General features: G+C 37.2%; 1 protein-coding gene across 5 annotated transcripts in view; it reads right to left on the bottom strand.

Moving 5' to 3' along the window:
- Positions 1 to 26036, bottom strand: part of PRDM5 (PR/SET domain 5) — a 208600-nt gene that overhangs the window by 114370 nt on the left and 68194 nt on the right. For all 5 annotated transcript variants that reach the window (XM_023252841.2, XM_023252843.2, XM_023252842.2 and 2 more), the window contains exons 3-4: positions 23448 to 23570; positions 64 to 238 (exon numbers count right to left, since the gene is read on the bottom strand). In XM_023252841.2, the coding sequence (XP_023108609.1) occupies positions 64 to 238; positions 23448 to 23570 (298 nt within the window). The remainder of the gene's footprint in view (positions 1 to 63; positions 239 to 23447; positions 23571 to 26036) is intronic.

The raw sequence follows: 26036 nt of genomic DNA, 5'->3' as shown, positions 1-26036 counted from the left end.
GCAGTTCAAACTATATTTCTTCTACAACTTCTATGGTCTCAGATCACCAATTAGAGGCAATACCTTTTCTGCCAGCTGTTGATTGTCCTTTAGAATTTTTAACTTCCCCTTCTTTGATCATTGTTATAATTTGCTGTTCTTCCTCATCAGCCTCCATGTCACTGTCCAGGTAGCCAATCAGAAGTTCTGTATCTGTTTCTATGTCTTCAATTGCCAAATAGAAAATGTTTTCTCCTTCCTGAGACAAAATTAAAAAATATGCTATTGTATTACAAATATATCTCAATAATTTAAAAAATGTTGAACCATTTGTTTGTTTCTAATAATAATTAAGAAATAATTTTAAGATACACTGAGTACCAGGTTCCCATTAAAAATTACTATTCTTTTTTTTTATATCTCCAACAGATCCAGATACTGAAAAAGGAAACTGACAGTATTCAGTCACCCAGAAAATAAAGTACAAATATATATTACAGATAGTGACATTTATATATATCAAATGAAAGCATACTTAAATTACTAAAAGTGAATTTCACATTGTTAATTTGCCTAATGTCATAACATTTTGGGGATGCCTGTAAATTCAGCAGAAAGAAGTCTGTTAAGTAATGGTGTCATTTCTGCACAGAGAGCAATGAGATATCAATGATCTAACTATGATTAATATTAAATCCAAAACTGGAAGAAAAAAAAAAACTTTCAAGTTATAACATAAGCCATAGGAACTGCAAACAAACCCTGAAAGAACTTCTAAAACCCTAGACCAGAAATAGAAAAAAAAAGACCAGGTGGGGCACCTGGGTGGCTCAGTCAGTTAAATGTCCAACTCTTGATTTCAACTCAGGTCATGATCTCATGATTCACGGATCCGAGCCCTGAGTCAGTCTCTGCGCTGACAGTGCAGAGCCTGTTTGGGATTCTCTCTCTCTCTCTCTCTCTCTCTCTCTGTCCCTGCCCCACTCATGCTCTCTCCCTCTCAAAATAAATAAATAAACTTAAAAAAAGAAAAGATAAAAAAAAGAAAAAACAACCAGGCACCTGGGAAGTTCAAAGTATTAACTGAATCATCATGTGTACCTAAATCCCACTAAAATGACAGAAGAGAGAAGAAAAGAAAACAAGTTCCACTAACAACACAAAAAAATTCTGCAGAAAATTCTAGGAGATTAGAAATCAGGTTTGAAATGATAGATAATTACTGCAGAAGAAATCTCAACCCATAACAGACACAAGAAAAATACTACAAAGAAGAACCTACTTCCCAAGGAAACCCCAGAGGAACTTCACACTTGGAATGAACTGGTACAAAAAACCCCTCTGGGCCTTCGGCCAATCACCAGGGAAGCCAGAACTGGGGCTGCTTAGCTCGCTGTCCCCAAGAGAAACACCCAGAATTGCTGTCTCTTACATAGCTGAGGATTTGTTCTGGGACGGCTCCTACTTTGGCTGCTGAGGATAAAGAGAAGCAAAACATAGTCTGAATTTATTGAACCTTGATGGTAGGCAAGGGGAGAAGAGGACAAGGACAGTGAGCTCCACCAAGGAGTGAAATTTAGTAAGGAAGAGAACATAGAACAAAGCCTTCTCTCTGGCAGTATCACCACAGCACTTGCGTTAAGCAGGAGGAGACAGAGGAGGAGGGGGAAGGGAGAAGGTGAGCTGGAGAAGGGAAACTAGAGGACGAGGAATGTGTAACATATGTATGTGTGTATGTGTATATTGTGTACACACAAGCAGAACCCCTGTGAAAAGCTGGGAAAAGATGCAGCAAACTATTATACAGTTATCATTTGGAGGCTGGGAGAAAGAGTAGTTTATATTCCACTGTTTCAGGTTTTGTTTTGTTTTGTTTTGTTTTTTACAACAAACAGAATCTTTGTAATCTTTAAAACGGTATATGTATGTATATATATATATATATATATATATATATGTATATGTACATACATATATTAGAAAATTCCATGGAAAAGACAAAAATGATGATTAAATTCATCGTTATTGGGCAAGAAAGGTTTGATTCAAAAGTTCAAAGCACTGAAGCAAATCTAACCATCAGCTACAGTTAATTAAAGGAAGTTTCTATATTTACAGCATCCTTGCAATTTTTGTAACTTCAAACCTCCAGAAACCTAAAGTGATTTCTAATTAAGAACACAATTAACTTCTATTCAATTGTTACACTTTGTGCAAGAAAATAAACAAACCAACCAGCAAAAACTATGCAGACATTCAGCAAAAGAGAGGCCTCTTTTTAAATGAACTCAGAAGTGGTAATTTCCAGGGTTTGGAAACCTCTTGTTAATAGTTACCAAAAGCAACAAAGGACTCACCTAATGAAGATGTCAGAACACAATCATAAATCTTAGTGCTTATCTGATCAATATCCAAGAAATTTAATTGAAGCATCTTTCGAGAATATTAATAATCAATTTTGTGATGGCCTTCATAGCACCAAGAAAAAATCATTTTTAATTTTAAAACATGATAACATTAACTTAAACTTTGGTCATAAGACACAGCATGCCATTCAGGGGCTCCATAAGAAAAGAAAATTTTAATATACCAGTTAAAACCTTGACTTAATAAAAAGCAATAGCATTATACCCACCAAGGACCAACTACATGTTTTGTCTATATGCCAAAAATATGGTAAAAGGAATGTCATGGTATTACTCCAATCTACTTATTTAATAGAAATACCTAGATAGCTTTATTATATAATTCTTACCAGTGCCTAGCCAATTTGCCACCACAATAGTTTTAAGAAGTATCCTCTTAAATTGTTCCTTGCCTACACTTCACTAAGTTAATCACAACTTTTCATTATATTATTCTCTTTCTTCAAAACTTCCCATTGGCAGACGCTGCCAGATTCCTAATCTCTGGAGTTCTCTTGAACTCCAATATTCCTTACCTATCGGCTCACCCCAGCCCCAATCGCCTGCCCTTTGGCAAGAAGGATTTAAAGGGTATTGACTCAAAGTCCTGGGATTCTAACCTTGTGCTCCAGCTTTGATGACTGTTTTAATATTTTGATCCTGAAATTTACTTCTTATTACAGCTCTTATTTCCCATCTTTGGGTTTGTGGCTTTTTCCCCTGAACACAGTTCCTTCTGTAAGAGAATCACTCCTTACATTTTAGGGGTTAGTGCCTTCCCTGACTCTGCCTGGGTTCTGGGGTCCTGCTTATGGTTCCTGTTATGGGCTCCAGGTGATTTTGCTGAAAACCTGTTAGCTGCAAGAAGGCTGTTCAACATGATGATCTGTTCAAAAGCAAATATTCCTCAGCTAGTGGTTTTCATTGTGTTGGGATACAACATAGAGTGAGTGGTTTTACAATTATTATTCAGCTCTTGAATTTTTGTTTTTTAGTCTTGTTTCGTTTTGCTTTATTTATTTGCATGTTATTTTCAGCTAATTCTTATTTTAAAGTTTATTTATCTATCTATCTATCTATCTATCTATCTATCTATCTACCTATCTAGAGATACAGTTGAGGAGGGGCAGAGAGAGAGGGAGACAGAGAATCCCAAGTGGTCTCTGCACAGGGCTTGAACTCACAAACTGTGAGAGCATGACCTGAGCCAAAATCAAAAGTCGAACTCTCAAAAGACTGAGCCACCCAGATGCCCCTCAGCTAATTATTTCTACCGTAAGCTGTTTATACCATCAAAATGTTGCAGCCTACATGTCCAATAATATAAATTGGAAAAAATTAAATGCCTAACAATTGGTTTTAAAATTTACCAAATGTAATTTCTATAAAATAACATGTCATATATGTATCAACATAGTTAGATAAATACATAGATAGATAGGTAGATAGATAATATGCCCCAAAAAGAAAAATATATCAACAAACATGTTAACAGAACTTGTTTCTAAGTAGAGGTAATTCTAAGTATTTTGCAGAATCTCTTCTGCTAGTCCATAGAATTAATAAGTGTTACTTTTGTAGTAAAATAAAATAATAAATAATAAACAAACCTGGTTCCTTGATACCAGAAAGCAGTGCTGCAGAGTGACTAAGGAGCACAGGCTTTTTTGGGCTGGCCAGGGTTCAAAGTCTCTTTTTATGATTAATTAATTAGCTGTATGACTGTGCAAAAAGCTTAATTTCTAGAATCACCAGTTTCTTCATTTGTAAAATGGAGAAAATAATTCCTATGTCATAGGTGAATTGTAAGGATAAAAGTGAAAATATTTGTAAAACCTAGTAAGGTGCCTGGCATAAATGATAAGCATTTATGAATGGTAGCAGCTATTATTATCATTACTATTATAACTATGCAAAACTTGAAAGCCAGTGGTTAAAATATTCACTTTTTTTCAAAATTTATTTCAACCCAACTGCCACATAACATTGCTTTGACATTGCTGTTTTTGATAAATTCCATTTGGCCAAACTGCCCTCAGCCAAAATATAATTAAATTCCACTGCCTGCCTACCAGAGCTCTGAACTGCTTTGGATTTCGGGTTGTCACACTCTGTTCACTTGTTAACGTACTAAACTATATCTGAACTATACCTAAAAGTGACAAGCCATCTGCTTTGTCTGTGACTTGGGTTTCCCAAGACATGGGGCTTTCAAAGCTCAAACTGAAAGAGTCGGGGGCAAGCTAGGACAGTTGGTCACCCTAACTACACTCATCATGCTCTCCAAATTCTAAACTCTAAATTCTAAACTCCCACAGTCTCCAGCCCCAGCTCAGGATTCTCAACATACAGAACCAGTCACATCCTCAAGTACAGCTCTAAAGGCTTATCAAATAGACTCCCATAATCTGAACCCACTTTGTCCTCTCATCCTCAACTGTCCTTCAAATGAACCTGCCTCCTGTTCTTCAGTCCAACTGGTATACTTGCTCTCAGAAAATACTGAATTTATTCCCGTGTTAGTACAATTGCAAAGATGCCACCTAGCCTCCTTGCTACAACTCCTCAGTGTCATCTGAGGCACACCTCATTTTCATCCTTCTCCATGAAACTCTCTAAACTACTGAATTAGGTTCCAGGAGTTTTCTCCATATATAATGCCTTAAGTTTATTGGGCACTTGCAATTTATTTCTGTTTTTTGTCATTTAATCCATATGACCAGTAAAATTCTAATACATGTTGATCTTATCTCTCCAAAGATAATTTCCTCAAGGCAGCAAACAAGAATTACCAGGTATCCCCCACAGTGTAAGCTTTACTCATAACACTTGCTCACCATTTTACAAATAATGAATAGTGAAAAAAAAAGAATAAAAAGAAATTAAAAGGCCGTGTCTACAAAAGAAAAGTACTTATTAGTAAAAAGTTTACTGATATTTTCCTTTATTTACTTTTTGTGGTAGGCTATTACCATAATCCAGATAGTGGTGATTTAGGAGGATACATGTGGACAATATAAGAAGAAGTCATGATTGTGACACTGGCAAAGGCACAATTCATTGTATTGAAAAGGTAGTAAATAGTGAAAATTTAGATTATCCAGCCAAGACAACTAATGACTAATCAACACGATAGGAAATCATCTTCAAAATGCTTGAGGTTACAAACTGAAACTATACCAATGTGGAGGAAAAAAAGTTTGGACTCCTATTCGATTATCAACAGAAGTAGGAGACAAGTGGTAAACATGAAGAAAAGAAAATGTAATGAAATAGGAAAAATTCCATATTTAATATCTTCTCAATTAATTCTTCTTTACAAAAACCCTGATTCAGTCTTAACCTGTGTATCAACATCATTTCTGTAGAGCTCAATATACAAAGCTGAAAAATGTAAAAAAATAATCATTTCCATAGTGAAATTCACAAAGCATATCTATTAATAGCGATCTAATAATAAAAATAAAAACATTTAAAATGAGACATAACTGGGCCACCTGAGTGGCTCCATTGATTAAGCATCTGACTCTTGATTTAGGCTCAGGTCATGATCTCATGGTTCAAGAGATTGAGCCCCACATCGGGCTCTGTGCTAACATGGAGCCTGCTTGGGAGTCTCTCTCTCCCTCTTTCTCTGCCCCTCCCCCACTCACATTCTCTCTCTCTCTCTCTCTCTCTCTCTCTCTCTCCCTCAAAATAAATAAACATTTAAAAAATACAAAAATACTTTATTAAAAATAAATAAAATGAGACATAACTATAATAGAACATTGCATTCCTATTTATTTACTCCCCTCTGAGGAGGGGGCTGCACCCCTGTGATGTGGCTCAGAGTGGCATCTGTGGGAGGCGTGTACTGTATCAGGTTTGACAAGGTGACTTGTACTGACCCATGAAATGTGACTGGAAGCGAAGTGAACCATGTCCAAGAGAAAGCTTTAAGAGTCGTCACATGTTTGGGCCACTGCTCTTTCCCTTCTGCCAGAAAAACGCATGTCTCTGGTCAGTGCTGTTACTTTAGACACCATGGTTCACCACGTGGAACCGAATGGTGGAAAGAGTCACAGTCTCCAGTAGCCCACACCTGCATGGACAATAACTAAATCCTTGTTGCTATAAACCACTAAGACTTTAAGGCTCGTAGGACAGTCTTCTTGGCAAAAGTTGACTGATACAATGATTTAAGCAAAATAATACTTTTAAAATTATTTTCTTGGTGAGTAAGAAGAAAACATCAAGGAGAATAGTGTGAAGCCGGAAAATGACAGGTATATTTAAAAGAGTGAATGGTGCAAAATAAGTTAATTTCATGTTTACAATGCATTAGTCAAGCCCTATTAAAAAAATGGAAGTTTCAAACAAATGTAAATAAAATAATTTCTTTTCTAATCACAGCTGATAATCAGCCACACATCAAGGAGATTGTTTGATATGATTCCTAGGAATGAGTACTGTATTAGACAAAAAACCAAGTCCATAAACAAAATACGATAATTACAGATCACTAACATATATGCTATCTTTCTCTGAGGGGCTCAAGCAAAGATAGTAATCTTTGAGGCATCTTCCAGAACAAATCTGACACCATGGAGAAACGAGTCAACAGAAAAGATGAGAAGAATAAAAAGAAAAATTTGTTACATAGAAAACACATGGTGTGATCCTAAGAAACAGTGGCTATTCACAAACAAACAAATATTAAAAAAAAAAACTATACCTCAGCTATTTTACTTAGATATAAGTTATAAGTCAATACTGACGGGCCAAGCAATCTTAGAGTAAGATTATGCTACGGAGAACAGAGCGGCTATTTTACATAGAAGCAATTAGAGGAAATACTGTGTTCTCACAGCGTATCTGCTCTATTTAACATCAGAAACTCTTTTAAGTGGCCTCCACTTAACTCATTCCCAGATTTACCTGACACTCTACATCAAGTCTGCTGAATGATGCCCAGAGAAGTCTTCTCAGCAGCCTACCCTCTGCTTTCCCTCATTCCTCTGTCCTCACCACTTAACTTGTGTGCTTCTGTCCCAACTGTCTGTTGTGCTTGCTCCCACACCTGTTTAATGTCACTTGTACAAGTCGTTTTAATTAGTAACTTACCTCAATATTACATAAGCCAAAGATATATGAGGAAGAAAATATTCAACCGTCTCAAAGAAAATCAGTTGTACATTTTGAAGACTCAAAGGTGAGTCTAAAAAAATTGTCAAATTACAGAAGGCAAAGCAATTACAAAATATGAGGGGAATCATAAATCTGGAAGGATTCTACACTCAGGCTGCTTTGCAGGAAAGAAACTTTACTCATATTACTTTAAAAATAGCAAAACTGAATACTATAAGGAGTGGTTATGAAAAAATATGGTAGCAAACTCTAGTGAGAATACCTATACTCAGTATCAAGAAGGCTGTGGTCATAAATCAAAAAAAAATAAAAATAAAAAATAAAGAATCAATGTATATTTATAAAACAAGTTAAAATGGTTGAAATACCAATTCTATGATCCCTACTAGAACAAACTTTTTCTATTACTTGACCAAGTACTGGTCCCTATCACATTGGAAAAAATAATTCCCACCAAATTATTATATTACCAGGTCTGAACAACAGGTTCCCCACACATGCCTCCCTAACTGTCTATGCTGTCCCCATCAAAGTATTTACCACCCTGATCTGCATTTATTTAGCTGCATCCCCCAAATGGGCTGGAAACTCCACGAGGAAAGGGATTATATCCTCAAATTATATATAAACTATCATTCCCAAAATATTCATTATTCTAAATGGCATGAGAATTAGCTAAACACAGGTCTCTCCTTCCCCTTGCCTCTTCCTTTCTCCAAAGATTGCTTGTTCCCTGAGGGCAGGCACTACGTCATATCCAACTATGTGTAAATCTCAATACCTGACTCAACACCTTGTTCACTGAAGGCTATCCACAAAGGACCCACTGAATTGAACTAAGTAAGAGAAAAATAATTGTCATTTCCTTTTGAATTAATAAGACTGTAAAAGCAAGAGAGTCACTCAGGAAAGTGGAATTTGCTACAAAAAGGGTTGGGGAATCAATTTCCCATTCCCAACAAATTCTTAAGAATTCAAAAGTTAGCCAACAATTGAGAGTGTTTCAACCAACTGGAAATAAGAGAACAGATTAGACAAGCAGATGTGCTTCCTGGAAAGAGAACCTCACTCAACATACCAAAAGTCAATTCAAAAACACATGAGAGAAACTGAATGTCCATTGAATGCATTTATTGCCATATATAATGTGCACGGCACTGCAGAACATCCACATTCACAAGAATACCCATACCGTTTTCTGCTCTGCAGACCTTTACATACTCTTGGTGGAAACAGAACAAACCCAGTTAAATTACAAAATGGAGCAACAAGGGCCAAGACAATTGTACAGACAGCAGCAGCTATGGAATTTTTAGAGACGGTTTCACAACAGCCTTTGAAATTCACTCCAAACCCTATAGGCTGAATAAGTTTTAGACAAGATAGTAGGATTGAGGGGTGCCTTGGTGGCTCAGTCGGCTGGACGTCTGACTTCAGCTCAGGTCATGATGTCAGTTTGTGGGTTCAAGCCCCGCATCAGGCTCTGTGCTGACAACTCAGAGCCTGGAGCCTGCTTCGGATTCTGTGTCTCCCTCTCTCTCTGCCCTTCCCCTGCTCACACTCTGTCTCGTCTCTCAGAAGTGAATAAACGTTACAATTAAAAAAAAAAAAAAAAGATAATAAGATTGAAAGGGAGTGGGCTTTTTAAAATAGGGAACACAACATCAGCAAACTGACAGTGCTGCAAAGGGTAGATTAGGTTATGGAAAGCAACAAACCGAGCTGTAACACTGGGTGTTACAGAAAAACTGTAGAAAAGTAGACCGACAAAGCCACTTTAATACGTGGAGTGACTGAGAAGTCAGGCACAGATGAAATGTGCCCTGTGAATTGCAGTGTTTGTAAGGCAACCACCTCAGACTAATGAGACAGAAAAAAAAAAAAAAAAAAAAAAAGACTGAAAAGTAGAAACATATAAGAAATTTTGTTCATTTGATCAATATGATGGTAAATTTTACATATCAACTTGACTGGACCACAGGGTGTCCAGATATCTGGTCAAACATTATTCTGGGTGTATCTGTGAGAGTGTTTTTAAATAAGATTAACATGTCAGTCCATAGGCTGACTATAAGAGCTTGCTCTCCACAATATGGGTGGGCCTCATCCAATCAGTTGAAGGCCAGAACAGAACAAGACTGACCCTCCACTGAGTAGAATTCCTCCTGCCTGACTTCCTCCATACTGGTACAACAGCTTTTTCCTGCCTTTGAACTTGAGATAAAACACATGCTGTGTCTCAAGCCTGAGGGCCTTCAAACTTCAACGATACCCTCAGTTCTTCAGGTTCTCAGGCCTTCAAACTCAGGCTAGAAGTAGAATATCAGGTCCCCCCGGTCCCCAGTTTGCTGGCTCACCCTGCAGATCTTGGGACTTGTCAGCCTCCATAATCATATGAGCCAATTCTTTTAACAAAGTCTCTTTACACACACGTACCTACACATATACATACACATCCTATCGATTCTGCTTCTCTGGAGAACACTGACTAATACAATCAAACTCGAAATGTAAGATGTTTGTTATACCACTACAATGGAATCTATCTGATAAAAAAACTAAAGTACATTTGAAATAACTTCTAGCCAAATAAAATATATTAACCTAGACAAAAAGGGAACATTGAATAACCTACAGATAATTTCAGAGCAGTAAGCTTTCAATATGAATAGTTTTAATTCTACTGGTTTTTTTTTTTTTCTCATTTTAACAAAGAAACACTTCTGATAGAGATAAGTAATTCATTTGAAAAAAAAAATTAAGCAAGTATGTGCCAAGAGCTATGCTAAGATGAAGTATAACATACTGAAATAAAACAGACACAGTACCCACCCTCAAAGAACTTAGAGACTAGGAGTAAGCCATTGATATCACCAAAAAAATGGAAAACAACTTGATGAATGCAAGGACAGTGAGGAACATGGTGCTAACGGAGTATATAATGGAGAGAGCTGATCTCATCTGAGGTTCAAGGATGGCCTCTTGGCAATGTGATGACTTAGCTTAGATCTACAGGACACAAACAGAGGAATCTAGCAAAGGGAAAAGGAAACATGCATGTGTAGAGCAAGTGGAAGGAACTCAAATATTCAACAGCTGGGTAAAAAAAAAAAGTATAAGCTGCAAAAAAAGGAATGAAAATGAGTGGCTAGGAGGTGGTTTCAGAGAAGACAAAGGAAGAGAGCACTTCAAGACGAAGGTATTTGTCAACAACACCTAATGCTGCTGAGCAGATCTAGCAGAAGGAGGTCCAAAAAGCCTGGAGTGTTTTAGTGATGCAGAGAGCACTGGTAGCCTGAAAGAGAACCACCAGATGCCAGGTCAGTGTGGGTTGAGGAGTGTGCCGGAGGTGAGAAAACCGGAGACCCAGCATAGAGACAATTCAAGTAAGGAGAGAGGGTCCCCGCTGCAAGGGGATGTAGAAACAAGAGGAAACGATTTTGAAAAGAGAAGTGTGAATGTTTAAAATCAATGACAAGAACCCTGTTGAGTGTGAGAGGGTGAGTATCGAGTGAAGAGAAGGGATACTCTACGTCAGAAGTGTTCATCAGAAGGAGGTACACAGGTGGAGGACTTGTTCTCAGGAGAGAGGAAGGGACACTTCTCTATGCTGGGAGAAAGGAAAGAGAATGAGTGGGCTTGTAAGTAGGTGTGCACGTTTGCTGTCAGAGCTGATGGATGTGCAAGTTTTATACATATCACCTTTGTTAACATTCACCAAAATAAGTGGTGAATATATATTCTTAGAATATCTTTTAATTTTCATGTATTTCCAAACATTAAAACAGGCTAGTTATATTCTCTTAACCACTGAACCTCTAAATAGAGTGTCCTCAATCCCCAGTGACCTCTATCTGTGATTTCTCCTGTAAGTCTCAGTTACATATTTCACTAGCTTTGGCAATAGGTCAGTTGTAACTATCACCCCAATTCATTTACTAAAAATGAATTTATTGGTAATATGGGTGAAATTAGTCAACAGGTACCAACTTTCAGTTATAAAATAAATAGGTCCTGAAAATATCTTATACAGCATGGTGACCAAAAAAATGTATTTGAAGCATATATTCAGAATTGCTCCTAAATGTACATGTATTCCTCTGTTTCTTCTAGATAAAAATTGACTCCGGTGCTCATCATCCCTCTGATTGGGAGAATATGGATATGGGATGGGAAGCTCTGCTCCACTATTCCAAGGCTCTATAAACTCGGGCTCAGCTTTTTCATCTGCAAAATGGGATAATACTACCATTTGGGGGAGGCGGACTGTTAAAATTAAGTAAGATAATGTTGATACAAAAATGTGACAAATTTTTAAAATGGCCCAAAGTGGCACAATTTGAAATCTCATTTCATAACTATGGATAATCAGTTTTCATTTGTCTTGTTTTGTTTTTAGTTTTAGTGACTGATTTTCTAGGGTTAAAATTATGATAGGGTTTCCTACGGGTTTTAGATGATCTCAACAGAGTTAAAAATCGTATGTGTTATTGAATAGCAAGGTGCAAAGTATTTCAAGGGATTATCATATATCACTTTTCTATACAATGTGGCATCGATCTTACCATGAATTGAAATACAGCAGAATATCAGATCACCTGGGTGGCTCAATTGGTTAAGTATCCGACTCTTGCCTTCGGCTCAGGTTATGATCTCATGGTTCATGGGATCAAGCCCTGTATTGGGCTCTGTGCTGACAGTATGAAGCCTGCTTGGGATTCTCTGTCTCCCTCTCTTTGCGCCTCCCCATCTTGTATGCTCAGGCTCTCTCTCTCTCTCTCTCTCTCTCTCTCTCTCTCTCTCTTTCTCTCTCTCTCTCTCTCTCAAAATAAATAAACATTAAAAAAATAAAGCAGAATATATTTACAGAAGTTTAATAAAAGCATATAAATGCCCAATAATATGCATTTAAAACTGATAAAGAAAAAAAAAATGAGAAAAGGGAAGAAAAGCTACTTACAAGCACACTACGCTCCAAAGTCTAGAAATGGGCGGATTGAATTAAGTCACAGAAGGAAAGCTCTCAAAAGCCTAGCTGGGTTTACATGCTATTGCCAGAAGAACAGTCAGGTTAACTCTTGGCAAGAATGACCATGCCCCTTCTTGTTCTTTTTTCCTGTATGGAAAACTAATAGAACGAATGAATGAACGAAAGAGAGGAAAAAAAGACTAATAGCATAGACAGATATGTAAACAACCATTAAGTGTGCACAGCAATATCTCAAAGGACTTAGTTCACCACAAGAAAAGAAACCAGGAAATATTGCTTTAATCTCTGCCCACTGAGGTGAATTAAATAAAATGTATATTAAATCCCAACTTAAGAAATAATAGATGCATTATTCAACTGATTATGCATTTAATTAACCATAACAAAAAGTGTGTATAGTTTTGACATAAGTCAGCCATGATAATGATATACTTAATTACTTTCCAGATTCTTGCTAAACAAACTCCAAGTAAAAGGGAAGGTCACAATTCAAATCTTAGAATTCCCCTCCCATTCAACTCTGTACCTACCTTCTTGATGCAATAAAGCAGCACAAACAGTAGCCTACAACTCAGTAACTAATCTTCCTTTTTCCTCTCCCCAAGATGTCTTTTTTGAATCATGTGAGATTTTCAAAGAGGACTAAGACACAATTAAGGATGATAGATTAGATTCTAAGAAACCTTTTTCCTAAGGTTTTGTGAGCCAGTTTTCTCAAATTCTCAGAATTTAATATACTTACCTGGATACAGTATAACTTTATTGCAGGTTACATTAATTGAAAGATATATAAATTATAACATAAATTTTATACTTTCTTTTGAATATTTTATTAATTCAGTGATATAATGTAGAACTTCACATTTTACTTTGTATTGCTAAGTAGTAGCTGAACCTTTTATGAGAATCCACGCATGCACTGAATGGAGCACATGTCTTTAAATAAAAATTTCCCTAGAAAACCCAACTTCCCTTCATAAAGAACTAAATGTGGCTAATTCTAGTGTTTTGTGTTATATGCATTAAATTAACTTCACTCTGCAGTTTACTGACTACTGTATTTAATATCAATCATTAAAAAATAATCTAAAACTCATCATAAAATGTATCTCCAATTTAAAAAAAACAAAAATAAAGCCATTTTACTCTTTATGTTTATACCCAAAAAAATCTTGCTTAAAAACAAGTAGTATATTTTTGTTGTCTATATATTAGATTTAACACTTAAATATATATGTATATATAATAATATAATATAATATATAATATAATATAATATAATATAATATAATATAATATAATATAATAATATATAATAACATACATATAAGAATATATAATATATATAATTATATATACATAATCTTAATTTCCTCCTCTGATATGGGGTATTCATGTTATTTGCTTCACTGTATCTAACACAAATGCCTCTTCTTTACATTATATTTTTTAGCAACTACAATATTTTAAACTTTCTTCTTCTTAGTTTCTACCACATCTCTTCTTAAACCTTGTAATTATAAAGCACAGTTCCAGTGTATTTAATACAGTGCTGATTAATTTTCAAATCCTAATCTTTGATTATTACGTTTGTTAAGTATAATTTCAAAGAACCAGCTCGCAGCAAATATCATCTTTCCCACGAACCCCTGTCACTTCCCTATTCCAGAGCCTAGGTTTCTGAGTGAGTCCAGAGTGGACTGCTTGCTGGGTTGTTAATCAACGGAGTATCTAAACTTAAGACTTTATCTGTAGTAATATCTGTAAAAAAAAAAAAAAATCTCTGACTTAACAACAAGGTGCTGTTGGCCACACAGTCATCTAAGAGATAAAATACTCACACAGTAGACTGAAATGTATGCACACATACCAGTACATACTCAGCGCTCACAGAGTAAAAATGTAACACCTTGCCAGACCAAATACTCACATACACATAAACAGCAGACCGGAGTTCAAGTGGAAGCATTTGCTTTCTGTTATTTCAAAGGAAACAGACATAAGCTTTCTTCCAAACTGACAAGGCACAACCAACTAGGTGTACATCAGGAAAGAAAGAACAGTGGAGGCCAGGTCACGGAGCGCTCACTGAGCCCCGACTAGATACACCCAGTCCACGTGGGCAGCGGGAAAACAAACATAACCAATACAGACTGTTCTTGACAATCTCAGTCCAGTGACAGAGACACATGTGTAAGTAGATCATTTCTCCAAGTGAGCCCACGGACATATTAGGCAGTTTGGATTTCTATTCTGGAGGTATTGGGAAAATTTTAAATTAAATAATTTGCTTTTAAATTTTAAAAATTCTAGATTAAATTAAATTAAATAGAATTTACTTTTAAATTAATAATAAATTTAAATTAAGTTTTAAATATAAGACTCAACACTTTTCCTCCCAGAAGAATAATTTCACAGAATTCCTATTTTAAGTTCTACTTCATAGTTACACTATCACCAATCCTATTAACAAAGGCCCCAAATCAATTAGGAAATAAGCATTCTTTGGCCCTCTAGCTTCCCTTGGTTAATGCCACAGAGGTGGACTTTGCTGGGTTACAAATTACGAAAGCACAGGAGCCTTTTAAATGATTTCTAGAGACAATACCTACGAACATCCAGCATTCCCCATTCTGAAAGATACCTGAAAGCAGGCAGAATGCCGATGTGCTAAGAGACAATCGGCCTGCACAAAACCTGCTTCTTTTAAAAAGCTGAAAAGTGTCTTAGCACAATCAAAATGATCTTAAACCTATCTCTAAAGGTTGTCCAAATCACTGTATCTGATAAAGGTCTCTGCACAGTACAACAGGACACCTTCCCCACAGGACATTTCTCACATTTACAAAGTCCTAGTTATCTTTCCAAAGGGAAGACAAGCCACACAGCTACAGCCAATACAGAGTCACAGCAAGCAGTACTCAAGTGGCCTGGGCAGACGCATGCTTCCCTGTGCATCCAGCAACCAGGACACTCAGAAGCAGGCAACCAGGCTGCCGCTGCATAGTTGAGAGCAGGCCCGCTAGTCATTCCACATAGCAGGTTGTTCCCTGAGTGGTGAATACTTACTAAAGAGTCTTCTAGTGGGAATGCAAATTGGTGCAGCCGCTCTGGAAAGCAGTGTGGAGGTTCCTCAGAAAATTAAAAATAGACCTACCCTATGACCCAGCAATAGCACTGCTAGGAATTTATCCAAGGGATACAGGAGTACTGATGCATAGGGGCACTTGTACCCCAATGTTCATAGCAGCACTCTCAACAATAGCCAAATTATGGAAAGAGCCTAAATGTCCATCAACTGATGAATGGATAAAGAAATTGTGGTTTATATACACAATGGAATACTACGTGGCAATGAGAAAAAATGAAATATGGCCTTTTGTAGCAACGTGGATGGAACTGGAGAGTGTGATGCTAAGTGAAATAAGCCATCCAGAGAAAGACAGATACCATATGGTTTCACTTTTATGTGGATCCTGAGTAACTTAACAGGAACCCATGGGGGAGGGGAAGGAAAAAAAAAAAAAAAGAGGTTAGAGTGGGAGAAAGCCAAAGCATAAGAGACTGTTAAAAACTGAGAACAAACTGAGGGTTGATGGGGGGTGGGAGGGAGGAGAGGGTGGGTGATGGGTATTGAGGAGGGCACCTTTTGGGATGAGCACTGGGTATTGTATGGAAACCAATTTGACAATAAATTTCATATATTAAAAAAAAAAAGAGTGCCACTAGAGTGGCACATTTTACCGACTGAGCCAGCCAGTCACACCTCCTTAAAAAAAATAAAATCTTAAAAAAAAAAAAAAAAAGAGTCTTCTACATGCTTGGAATTTATACTTGCTACCTCGAGAAGATGTTAGAAGAAATGAAGTAGATTTTGCTCTGTTTTCTATAGAAACAAAACGATAAAGACAAAAACTATAAACCTGGCAGAGCTGTGATCATGAAAATAGTTGCTAACTTATATTGGCACACATAGGGGCCAGGTGTTTGGCATATGTTACCCTTGTTTAATTTAATCTTCACAAAATCCAATGAGGTGGTATTGTTATCATTAATTCACAAAAAGGAAGAGTTCAAAGATTATTTTGACCACTATGGAGACAGTAACTAGCTCGTCTTTTTAACTACAATATCTCAAGCGTTCCGGACAGGCCCTGGCACACAGCAGATCCTCGAGAATCTGGTGAATGAATGCATTAAGTGAACTGCTCAGCCAGCAAGGGTCAGAGCCAGGAATCTACTGCTTAAATTGCCTTTCTTAATAATATCAAACTGGGCTGGGTCTGCATTCCTCTGAGTCTGTATCAAGTCCTTGTTTTGTCCACGAACTTTAACCTTTCCCTGTTGGGCTCTAAAGCAAATTTTCCTCATTGACCATTGCCAGAGCCAGCTTTAAAGATGGCCCCCAATGATGCCCCACCTCCTGGAATTCACTACCCTTGTATAGTCCCCTCCTCCACTATACCAGGGTTCGTCTGTGTCTATGTGACTAGTAGCATTCCACAGCAATAATGGTACAGTATGTCATTCCCAAACCTTGGTTATAAAAGATTGCTTGTCTCTTCCCCCTCCCCCCCCCGCCTCTCTCCTTCTCTCTCTCTCTCTCTCTCTCTCTCTCTCTCTCTCTCTCTCTCTCTCTCTCATTCTCGCATCACTCTCAGAGAAACAAACTGCCATGTCATAAGGAACCCCCGGGAATGTTTACATGGTAAAGAAGCCATGTGAGCGATCCTGGAAGTAGAATCCCCACCCCTAATCAAGTCTTTGGAGATTTCAAACAGCCCCAGATAATTAATGCTTGATCACAACTTCATGGCAGTCCTTGAGCTAGAACTCCAGGACCACCCAAGTTAAGTGGCTCCTAAATTCCTGATCCTCAGAACATGTATGAAGTAATGAATGTTCGTTGTTTCAAACTGTTAAATCTGAGGCAAATTTGTTACATAACAATAGATAACTAATGCAATCACAAACAGATACAGATAAGACAAGCTAGATGAAAATCGTTCTGAAAAATTATTCAAAAGAAATTCTCTAATAAAAGTGATTCACAGAATCCTCATAGTCAAAGGTGCCACAACGGTCTGTTTTGTTGCTGGATGAGACATGGACACTGGCAAGCGGGAGCAGTCTTCAATGGAGATAGTAGAAGAAATTACCTGTATGGTGTCTCGCTTCAAAAGCCCAGGAAGTCCCACCTACTCAAAATTTTCCCCTATACTCAACCTGCCATGCTCAGATCCTAGAATTCTACTATTATTAATATCAAGAGATTTAAATGTTAACTGTAACACACTTTTAACACATTAGCTAGCAGCTGGGGAGAAAGGAACCAAAGGAGAGAAGAGGCAAGGACAGATATTACCTAAGCATGACCTTTATGTAAAGGAAAAGAAGGTGTAATGCTTGAATTCAGGATAGCTTGGGAACTTAAAAAAGATAAAGGAATATATGATGTAAATAACTTTAAAATATCTATATTTTTAAACTGAACATAGGGAAGGGAGAAAAAAAGAAAAGCAAACCATAAGAGACTCTTAGCTATACAAAACAAACAGGGCTGCTGCAAGGTGTTAGGTGGGGGGATGGGCTAAATAAGTGATGGGTATTGGGGACGGCACTGGTTGTGATGAGCACTGGGTGTTATATGTAAGTGACTAATCACTAAATTCTATACCTGAAACCATTTTTACCATAAATGGAACTAGAATTTAAATAAAAACTTTATATAAATAAACAAACAATTTTGCAAATGTTCAGCAGTTTCAAAATATCTGGGTAGCAAGTTCAGAAACATGGAACGTTCTCAAAATCTGAATTTACTCCTTTATAAATTATCTCAACTCTAAGGCTTTAGAGCACAGAGGTTAAGAGGGTGGGAAGAGAAGACAGGTCACCTGGGTTCAATTCCTAGCCAGTACTTCTTGGCTGTGTGGTCTCAGGCAAGTTACTTAGAGTCTGTGTATCAGCATCCTCAGCTTACAAAGGTTGGTGACAATTATAGCACCTTCCTCATAGGGTCAGGGTAAGGATCAGGGTTATAATACACAGAAGCACTTACTGGCACATAGTAAGTGTTCAGTAAGTGTTAGCTGCCATCTTCATCATCATTACTAAGGATTAACATATATTTCAAGGTTATCGCTATGCATCACTTAAGGATATTTCTATAAATACTCATTTGACTTGTCAATAAATTATACTCTGACTTAGAATAATAAGTTGACAAACAATATAATAATTCCTCTGCTCCCTACAGGAATATGTGGCCACAGCAGAGCCAGAACTTAAAACTTCAGAGGACCAACTGCTTGTAATTGTACTTGTAATTGTACTTTATTTAAACTTTTACCTCATGAAAGGCAAATATGTACTTTGCTGTAAGATAATCCCTTAAAAGATTTGCATATTATTTGATATTTTTATGGTATTACTGAAGAAAATCATTAGACAGTCGTACCTTAATATTCTGTAACAGATTCTAGAAAATATTATAAAAATGCCACTTATATAAATCTGATAAGAAGAAACAGAAATAGAGAAGAAACTAAATTAGAGAAAACTAATTTGGTGTAGAAATGAAAAATCTTTTTGATATTTTTTTTTTTATTTTTTGGTTGCTTGGTTGCTATAATGGTACCTGCTATATGAATGCTACATCAACACTATTTGATAAGTGTCTGGATGACAATGGATAAAGTCTTACCCATGCTTTAAAAATATTCTAGTTGCTTCACTCTTAGGAAATCTACATTTGATCCCAGCTCTGCCATTTTGAAATATCATGTGTCACCAGAAGACTCCAGGATAAAGTAAGAGTGTCTGTCCATCCTCAAACAAGGCAGAGGAAGGACAGAAAAGAACATGTAATAGAATAGCTCTCCTGGTAATGGGACAACTAAACTGACATCAGAATTGGGACCAACCTGTGTTGACGTCACAAGTTTGGCTCAATACCTAGTGCTCTCTCAACTTATTTAGACCATCTCCACAATGTGACATTCCTTATGTCAAAGTCTCAACTTTAAATGCATAATCCTGTACTTAAATAGTTTTCTATGAAAAGATCAGAAAATGTTTAAAGCCTGCAAAACACTGAGTAGGTCAAATCTTTTTTTCAAATATTACATTTTTTCCTTTGGTGTAACAAAATTAATACTTAATAAGAATCACCCATTTTTTTTTATGGAGCCTAAGAATTCTTTTGGTTCATTTTAAGCCACATCTTTCACACTTTGAATTGTCTGGTTCAGTTGGAAATATTTTTCATAAGTCTGGACATACAGTTCAACTAATTATTCTAAAATGTGTGCATGTGGGAAGAATTTTTTGCTGAAGAGATCCTTCAATAATTCATATATTTAAATCATTTCCAAAGCAAATTTTCCAAAATCAAATAAATTGCAAAACTACAAGTAAACTAAGTCTCCAAAAAGGAGTTTCAATCCACTGCCAAAACAGACCTCAAATTCTTAATCCCTAGTCCAAAAAAATTGGACCAAGTATTGACGTTTTCCACCAAGCAAGCCACATAGCCACAAATGTTTCTCATTTACTCCACTCCTGGGACATACAGCTCAAATAAAAAATTTCCTGAATACCCCAAATTTCAGATACAATTTGGAATGTAAGTGATTCATAATGTTATGCAGGAAACATTATGATCTTCTCCTACCAACTCAATGTTTCTGGAATGCAACCCTCAGGAGATTATCCCAACGAATTAGAAGGCTGACATCACTGTCAGCCTTGTGACCCAAGCATTATGTCCTCTGCCCCCAGCTCAGATGTGATTTTGAACCCTGAACAATCTGCTACTCCAGCTACTGTTCAAGTGGAAAAGAGGTTCCATCAAGGGAGCTAACAAAGATCCATACTGTGCTCCATGGCAAGAAACATGGTAACAGTGCACTAAACCCCCATCTAAGTAAAGGCCAAAACAACATTAAAAGGAATTAAAGGCACTGTCATCACTTGTGCACCCAAAGATACTCACAGTGGCCTCTGAACAGATTCTAATTAAATTCAAGTATGAAACTTCACAGAGCCTCTAGTTAGTTTATGAATCCTATTCTAATCCCACCCCCACTTCACCTCCTCTTCAGCCAAATAATAATTTCTTAGAGTATTAAAGTTGCAACAATAATGTTTTGTGGATTCCTATTGTCTTTCAAGTAAAGAAAGATGGTTAATATAGAGAAAAAGCTCTACAATGAATGTACAGAATGAACATGAAAATTTTGTAAATCTAAGCAACCACGGTTACTAAGAAAGACAGATATGCAGGTGGCCACCATGTAATGAAATAAATAAATAGGGCATAGAGAGCAAATACTGACATAGTACTCCATTACCTAAAGGGGTCATTACAAGCAAAATGTACAGTTAGAGGAAATACTTAAACAAGGATTATCTGAAGGAGTCTGAGACAAAACTCAAAACTGAGCACACCCTGGAAATTCAGGCAAATGGAGAGAGCTACTGATGCTACAGAAATAACAGCCAATAAGAAGAAATTCTCAAACAAAAGGTGTCATCTAAGCAAAGGTTAAAATCATTATTTAAGCATAAGGAGGAAAGAATCTATTTTAAATAGAATAACCTCCTCGGGGCACCTGGGTGGCTCTTTTGGTTAAGCATCTGACTCTTGATTTTGGTTCAGGCCCTATCCCATGGTTTGTGACATTGAGCCCCCATGTCAGGCACCGTGCTGACAGTGTGGAGCCTGCTTGGGATTCTCTCTCTCCCTCTCTCTCTGCCCCTCCCCCACTCTCTCTCAAAATAAAGAAATAAATTTAAAATAAATAGATAGATAAATAAATACAATAATACTATCTAAAACACAATAATAAAGAAAACAAAACAATGGTTTTGCCTAAAGTAAATTTCATGGGCTTTTTGATATTGGTAACATTCACAAGGAAGCACTTAAACTGAGTCTGGAAATGAAAACTGTGAGGTAACCAAAGCTGCTATGAGATGACTGCCTCCAGAAACCACAAAAAATAAAACAAAATACTTGAAATAACTTAATGTCTACACATTTAGAGAGATCAGTTTAAATCTGTTGTTGGATCAAAAGTATGTCATGAATAATCTAAAAAGTGGCTTGAATATCTCTAACTGCTGGAGGATCTTATTTTTCATCCCACCCTAGCCTGTCGGTAAGAGGCATCTCTCATTGATCCATACAAAAAAAAAAAAAAGACAGTAATCACATTGGTTATATCTAATACTTGTGTGTACTGAAAAGATTTGGTTAGCTAAAAATACCAGGAAGTGGAATAGTCTAGATGACTATCTTTCTGGTTACTTTAAAACCTAATTCTATGTATTTTCCCTCTTGTGACCAATGGTATTACACTCAGAATTGAGTGAAATCAGATAACCCTCAGCAAATTATTAAACTTTCACAGTTCTTATGAATAAATACATGATGTATATGAAGCTTCTAGAACAGCACACATGGTAAATACTTAAAGAAATACTAGTTCCCTTATTATTTTCCCTTCTCTTACTTCTGCTAACCATTGTTTTGCTGCTTCTTCTGTAGCTTAGGACCCATGAGCTGGGTTTTCCCATGAAATGAGTCAATTCCCCAATAGAATGTAATGTTTTTTTGTTCTGTTAATCATCCAGTCAGTGAGTTTTAATTAGAGAACCCCTCTAAGAACTTATTGCCTTAACTTTTTCTCTTCTTGGCTGAGTTTCTACTGTGGAATCACCTAAGTTCAACTCATAGTTTGTATCAGAGCCCAACATTACATGCAGCACTATACTAGGATACAGGGATACAGACAGAATCAATAAAATACGGTTCCCACTTGGGATGGTTAATTTTGTTAACTGAGCCACAGGATTCCCAAATAGTTGTTTAAACATCATTCAGGGTGTTTCTGTGAGGATGTTTTGGCATGAAATTAACATTTAAATAAATGGACTTGAGTGAAACAAATTGCCCTCCACATGTGGGTAAGCCTGATCTAATCAGTTGAAGGCCTGAACTGAACTACAAGGTGATCCTCCCCCAAATAAGAGAATTCTCCTGCTTTATGACCTTCACACTGTAATATCTGCTCTTCCAGCCTAACGGCGTGTGAAGTGGGACACTGGTTCTTCTTGATTCTATGGCAGCCTGATGGTTCTCAAATTCAAATTCTATAGCAGCTTCCTTGTTCTATGGCCTCTAGACTCAAAGTGGGATTTTGAGCTCTGCAGATTTTGGATTTGCCAGCCTCCATAATCATATGAGCCAATACCTTATAATAAATCTCTCTCTGTGTCTCTGTCTCTGTCTCTCTACCCCCCACCGTCTCTCTCTCTCTAATATATATATATATAATATATATATATATTATATATATATATGTGTGTGTGTGTATACACACACACACACACACACACATATACATACACACACACACACACACACACACACACATATATACACATAGACATAGACATAGAGACCCTATTGGTTCTATTTCTCTGGAAAATTCTGAGTAATACACTATCCTCACTCAAGAAGCTCAAAGTCCAGTCATGGGGATATACCCAAGTAAATTTTCTCCATGAAGCTTTTCCCAAACAATAACACAGAATATCCTACTATGAGCCAAACAACCAACAAACTAAGGAAACTATCAATATCCACTGAATGAATTAAAAGTACTTGAAAACAAGATCTGCCAAGGACAATATCAGACCATGTAATTCGTTCCCTCAAGAATTCCCATAAAGTGAGTGATCTGGTGTCAATTTACAACTAGACTTGCCCTTTCCTGCATATGCTGACTAAATGAGATTTCTCTGCTTTATGAGATAGTTACTGTTATTTGAAGCAAGTCATTGGGAAATAAATCTAAAACAGGGAGTGCAGTTAGAAATTAGTTCATTCCCCTCACAGAGCATACATAGTACAAATAAGAAGGAAATAAGCTCACTTGAATGGCAGCCAAGTTCTTCTGCTCCTGAGATGGTGCCTCATGAACAAAGCGAAGCCAGTTGGAGTGTCGTGGATTGGTAGCATCCAAAATGTATAGAACTTCTCCCTTACTCCCACGAACCTGAAATATAAAAAGCTCCTGAGTTTGCACTTGAAGTCAGTATTAGTCATACTAAACATATCAAGGGTAGGATATGATATTATTTCATAAGTATATACCTTTCTTATTGACAGGTGTTGAATAGATGCTGGATTAACATCCATTCTTTCCCTTAAACACACATACAGATAGAGCCTAATATTTTATCTGGCAGATGTCTAGATGACTCACAACTGCAAGCAACTCTCAGAAACATCCTGTGTTGATAGCTCTTTTCTGGTTAAAATTATTTGTTTGTAGGTATATTTCAATATATGTGTTGCAACTGCAATTACTCAGGGGATAACCATAATTGCAACCCGTCCCCTTTTTTCCACTGAAGAGGGTGATACTGCTTGGTTCCCAGTTGAGGGGGTGGAGCTGGAGCGATCCTTTCAATTTGTCTCTCCACCTGTTTACTGAATCATTTCCATATGAGGAGGACTTGCTAATGTAACCAGTAGAATCTAACATCCATTGAGCCACATTTTCACATTTTTAACTAGTAGGTGAATAAATCAAGTTCCATTCTGCCTTTTTTTAAAAAATTATTTTAGAGAGAAAGAGAGCGCATGAGTGGGGGAGAAGGCCAGAGGGAGAAAGAGAGAGAATCTTAAGCAGGCTCCACATTCAGTACAGAGCCCAACGCGGGTCTCAATCCCATGGCCCTGGGATCATGCCCAAGTCAAAATCAAGAATTGGACTCTTAACCAACTGAGCCACCCAAGTGCCCCATTTTGTCTTTTCACAGACTGCTGATGGCTTGCTGAGGACAGTGGGCCCTCTGCTTTGTGTTTCATGCCATAAGCCCTTCTGGTCAGAACCACTCAACACTCAGTTGGAGGGAGGAAGGTAACTGCCAAAGAAGTGTGTAATCTATTGGACATTCTTGAACCCAAGTTGCTTTAAACCAAGCTTCTCCAAAGCCCCCGCATTGTAGATTATCAGGCACTGCTAAGTTTAATGATACATATATCAATCTCTATCCAACTCACTGTGTGTCTATATTCAATTGGAATCCAGGGGAGAAGAAAGAAGGAATGAGTGATTAGCACCTCAGATCCCTAACACCAAGTAACACAAATGTAAGAATGCAAATTCACCTTTGCAGACTTGGGGTGGGGATAAACATATTCTACATTTCCAAAATCTTATTTAATAAAAAAAAGCACAACAAGCCTAATAAGATATTTATTTTCATGGTATATTTGGACAATCATGCATAATTTATTGAGTTCTTACCATGTGCCCGGTACAGCTTAAGGCACTGGGAATCTTTTAGTGAACAGGATAGATGAGGCCTGGCATTGCAGCACTTCAGAACAAACAAGTATAGAATATAACCTCAGGTAAAGATAAGGCCTGTGAGGACAACTAAAGAAGAGTAGCAGGAAGCAGAGTGAGAGGAGATGGACAGTCTCAGATGACATGGTCAGGCATAGCCTCTCTGACAAGGTGATCTGAAAAGAGCTCTAAGGAAGGAAGGCACCAGGGGCACCTGGGTGGCTCAGTCCGTTAAGCATCTGACTCTTGATTTTGGCTTAGGTCATGAGCTCATGGTTCGAGCCCCGTGTCATGTTCTGCACTGACAGCACAGAGCTCACTTGGGATTCTCTCTCTCTCTGCCCTTCCCCAGCTCACGCACATGTGCACATGCTCACTTGCTCTCTGTCACTCTCTCTCTCAAAATAAATAAACTTAAAAAAAAAAAAAAGAGGAAGAAGAAGGAAGGCATGAGCCAGTGAAGAACTAAAGAGTGCTCCCAGACAGAAGGAACAGCAAATAAAAGGGAAATAGAAAGGCCCTGGGTTAAAGACAAATTAGGTTTGTTCAAAGAACAGCAAAAAGGCCATGGGACTAGAACAGAAGGAGCAACTGAGAAAATAATGGGTACTGAGATCAGACAGACTGCACTGGCCCAATCATATACTAACATGCGACCAGGAAGCCATCTATAGAGGTCAAGTTACCCCTAAAAACTATCATATATAAATATCTGCTACATGCACTGAAAAAAACAGTATTTCAAGATTTCAGCAAATATTGTTCAGAAAAAATACAGTTTACCTGTTTCTACTATCATATACATTCACTGCCATGCTTCTCAAACAATTCCTGTTTTCTTAAATGCCCAAGGATTCTCAATAATCATTTAAAAATCTTGCTAATGAAATGCCAGACCTCACTGAGAAGGAGGAATTTAATTTTCAATATTATAATTGGCTAAAAGAAGAAGTTAGGAGTATAAACACCTACTATTTATATCTCATGTTTAGGTGTGAAGCTATGGGAATCTGTAACTTCCCACTAAATAAATTCATGCTGAGAAGATCTCTTTTGGCAGGCACTTAAAAATTGTACTACGTTCCTACCCTCAACCCGGAACCCTCACTGCCCAACAGGTAACATCAGAAATGTCCAGAAGCACTGCTAGGATAGATAGAAAGG

This window comes from Felis catus, chromosome B1 (assembly GCF_018350175.1).
Source record: "Felis catus isolate Fca126 chromosome B1, F.catus_Fca126_mat1.0, whole genome shotgun sequence".
NCBI classification, from domain to species: domain Eukaryota; kingdom Metazoa; phylum Chordata; class Mammalia; order Carnivora; family Felidae; genus Felis; species Felis catus.
Note: the sequence above shows the minus strand (reverse complement) of the source record. Positions and strands in the feature narration are given on the sequence as shown.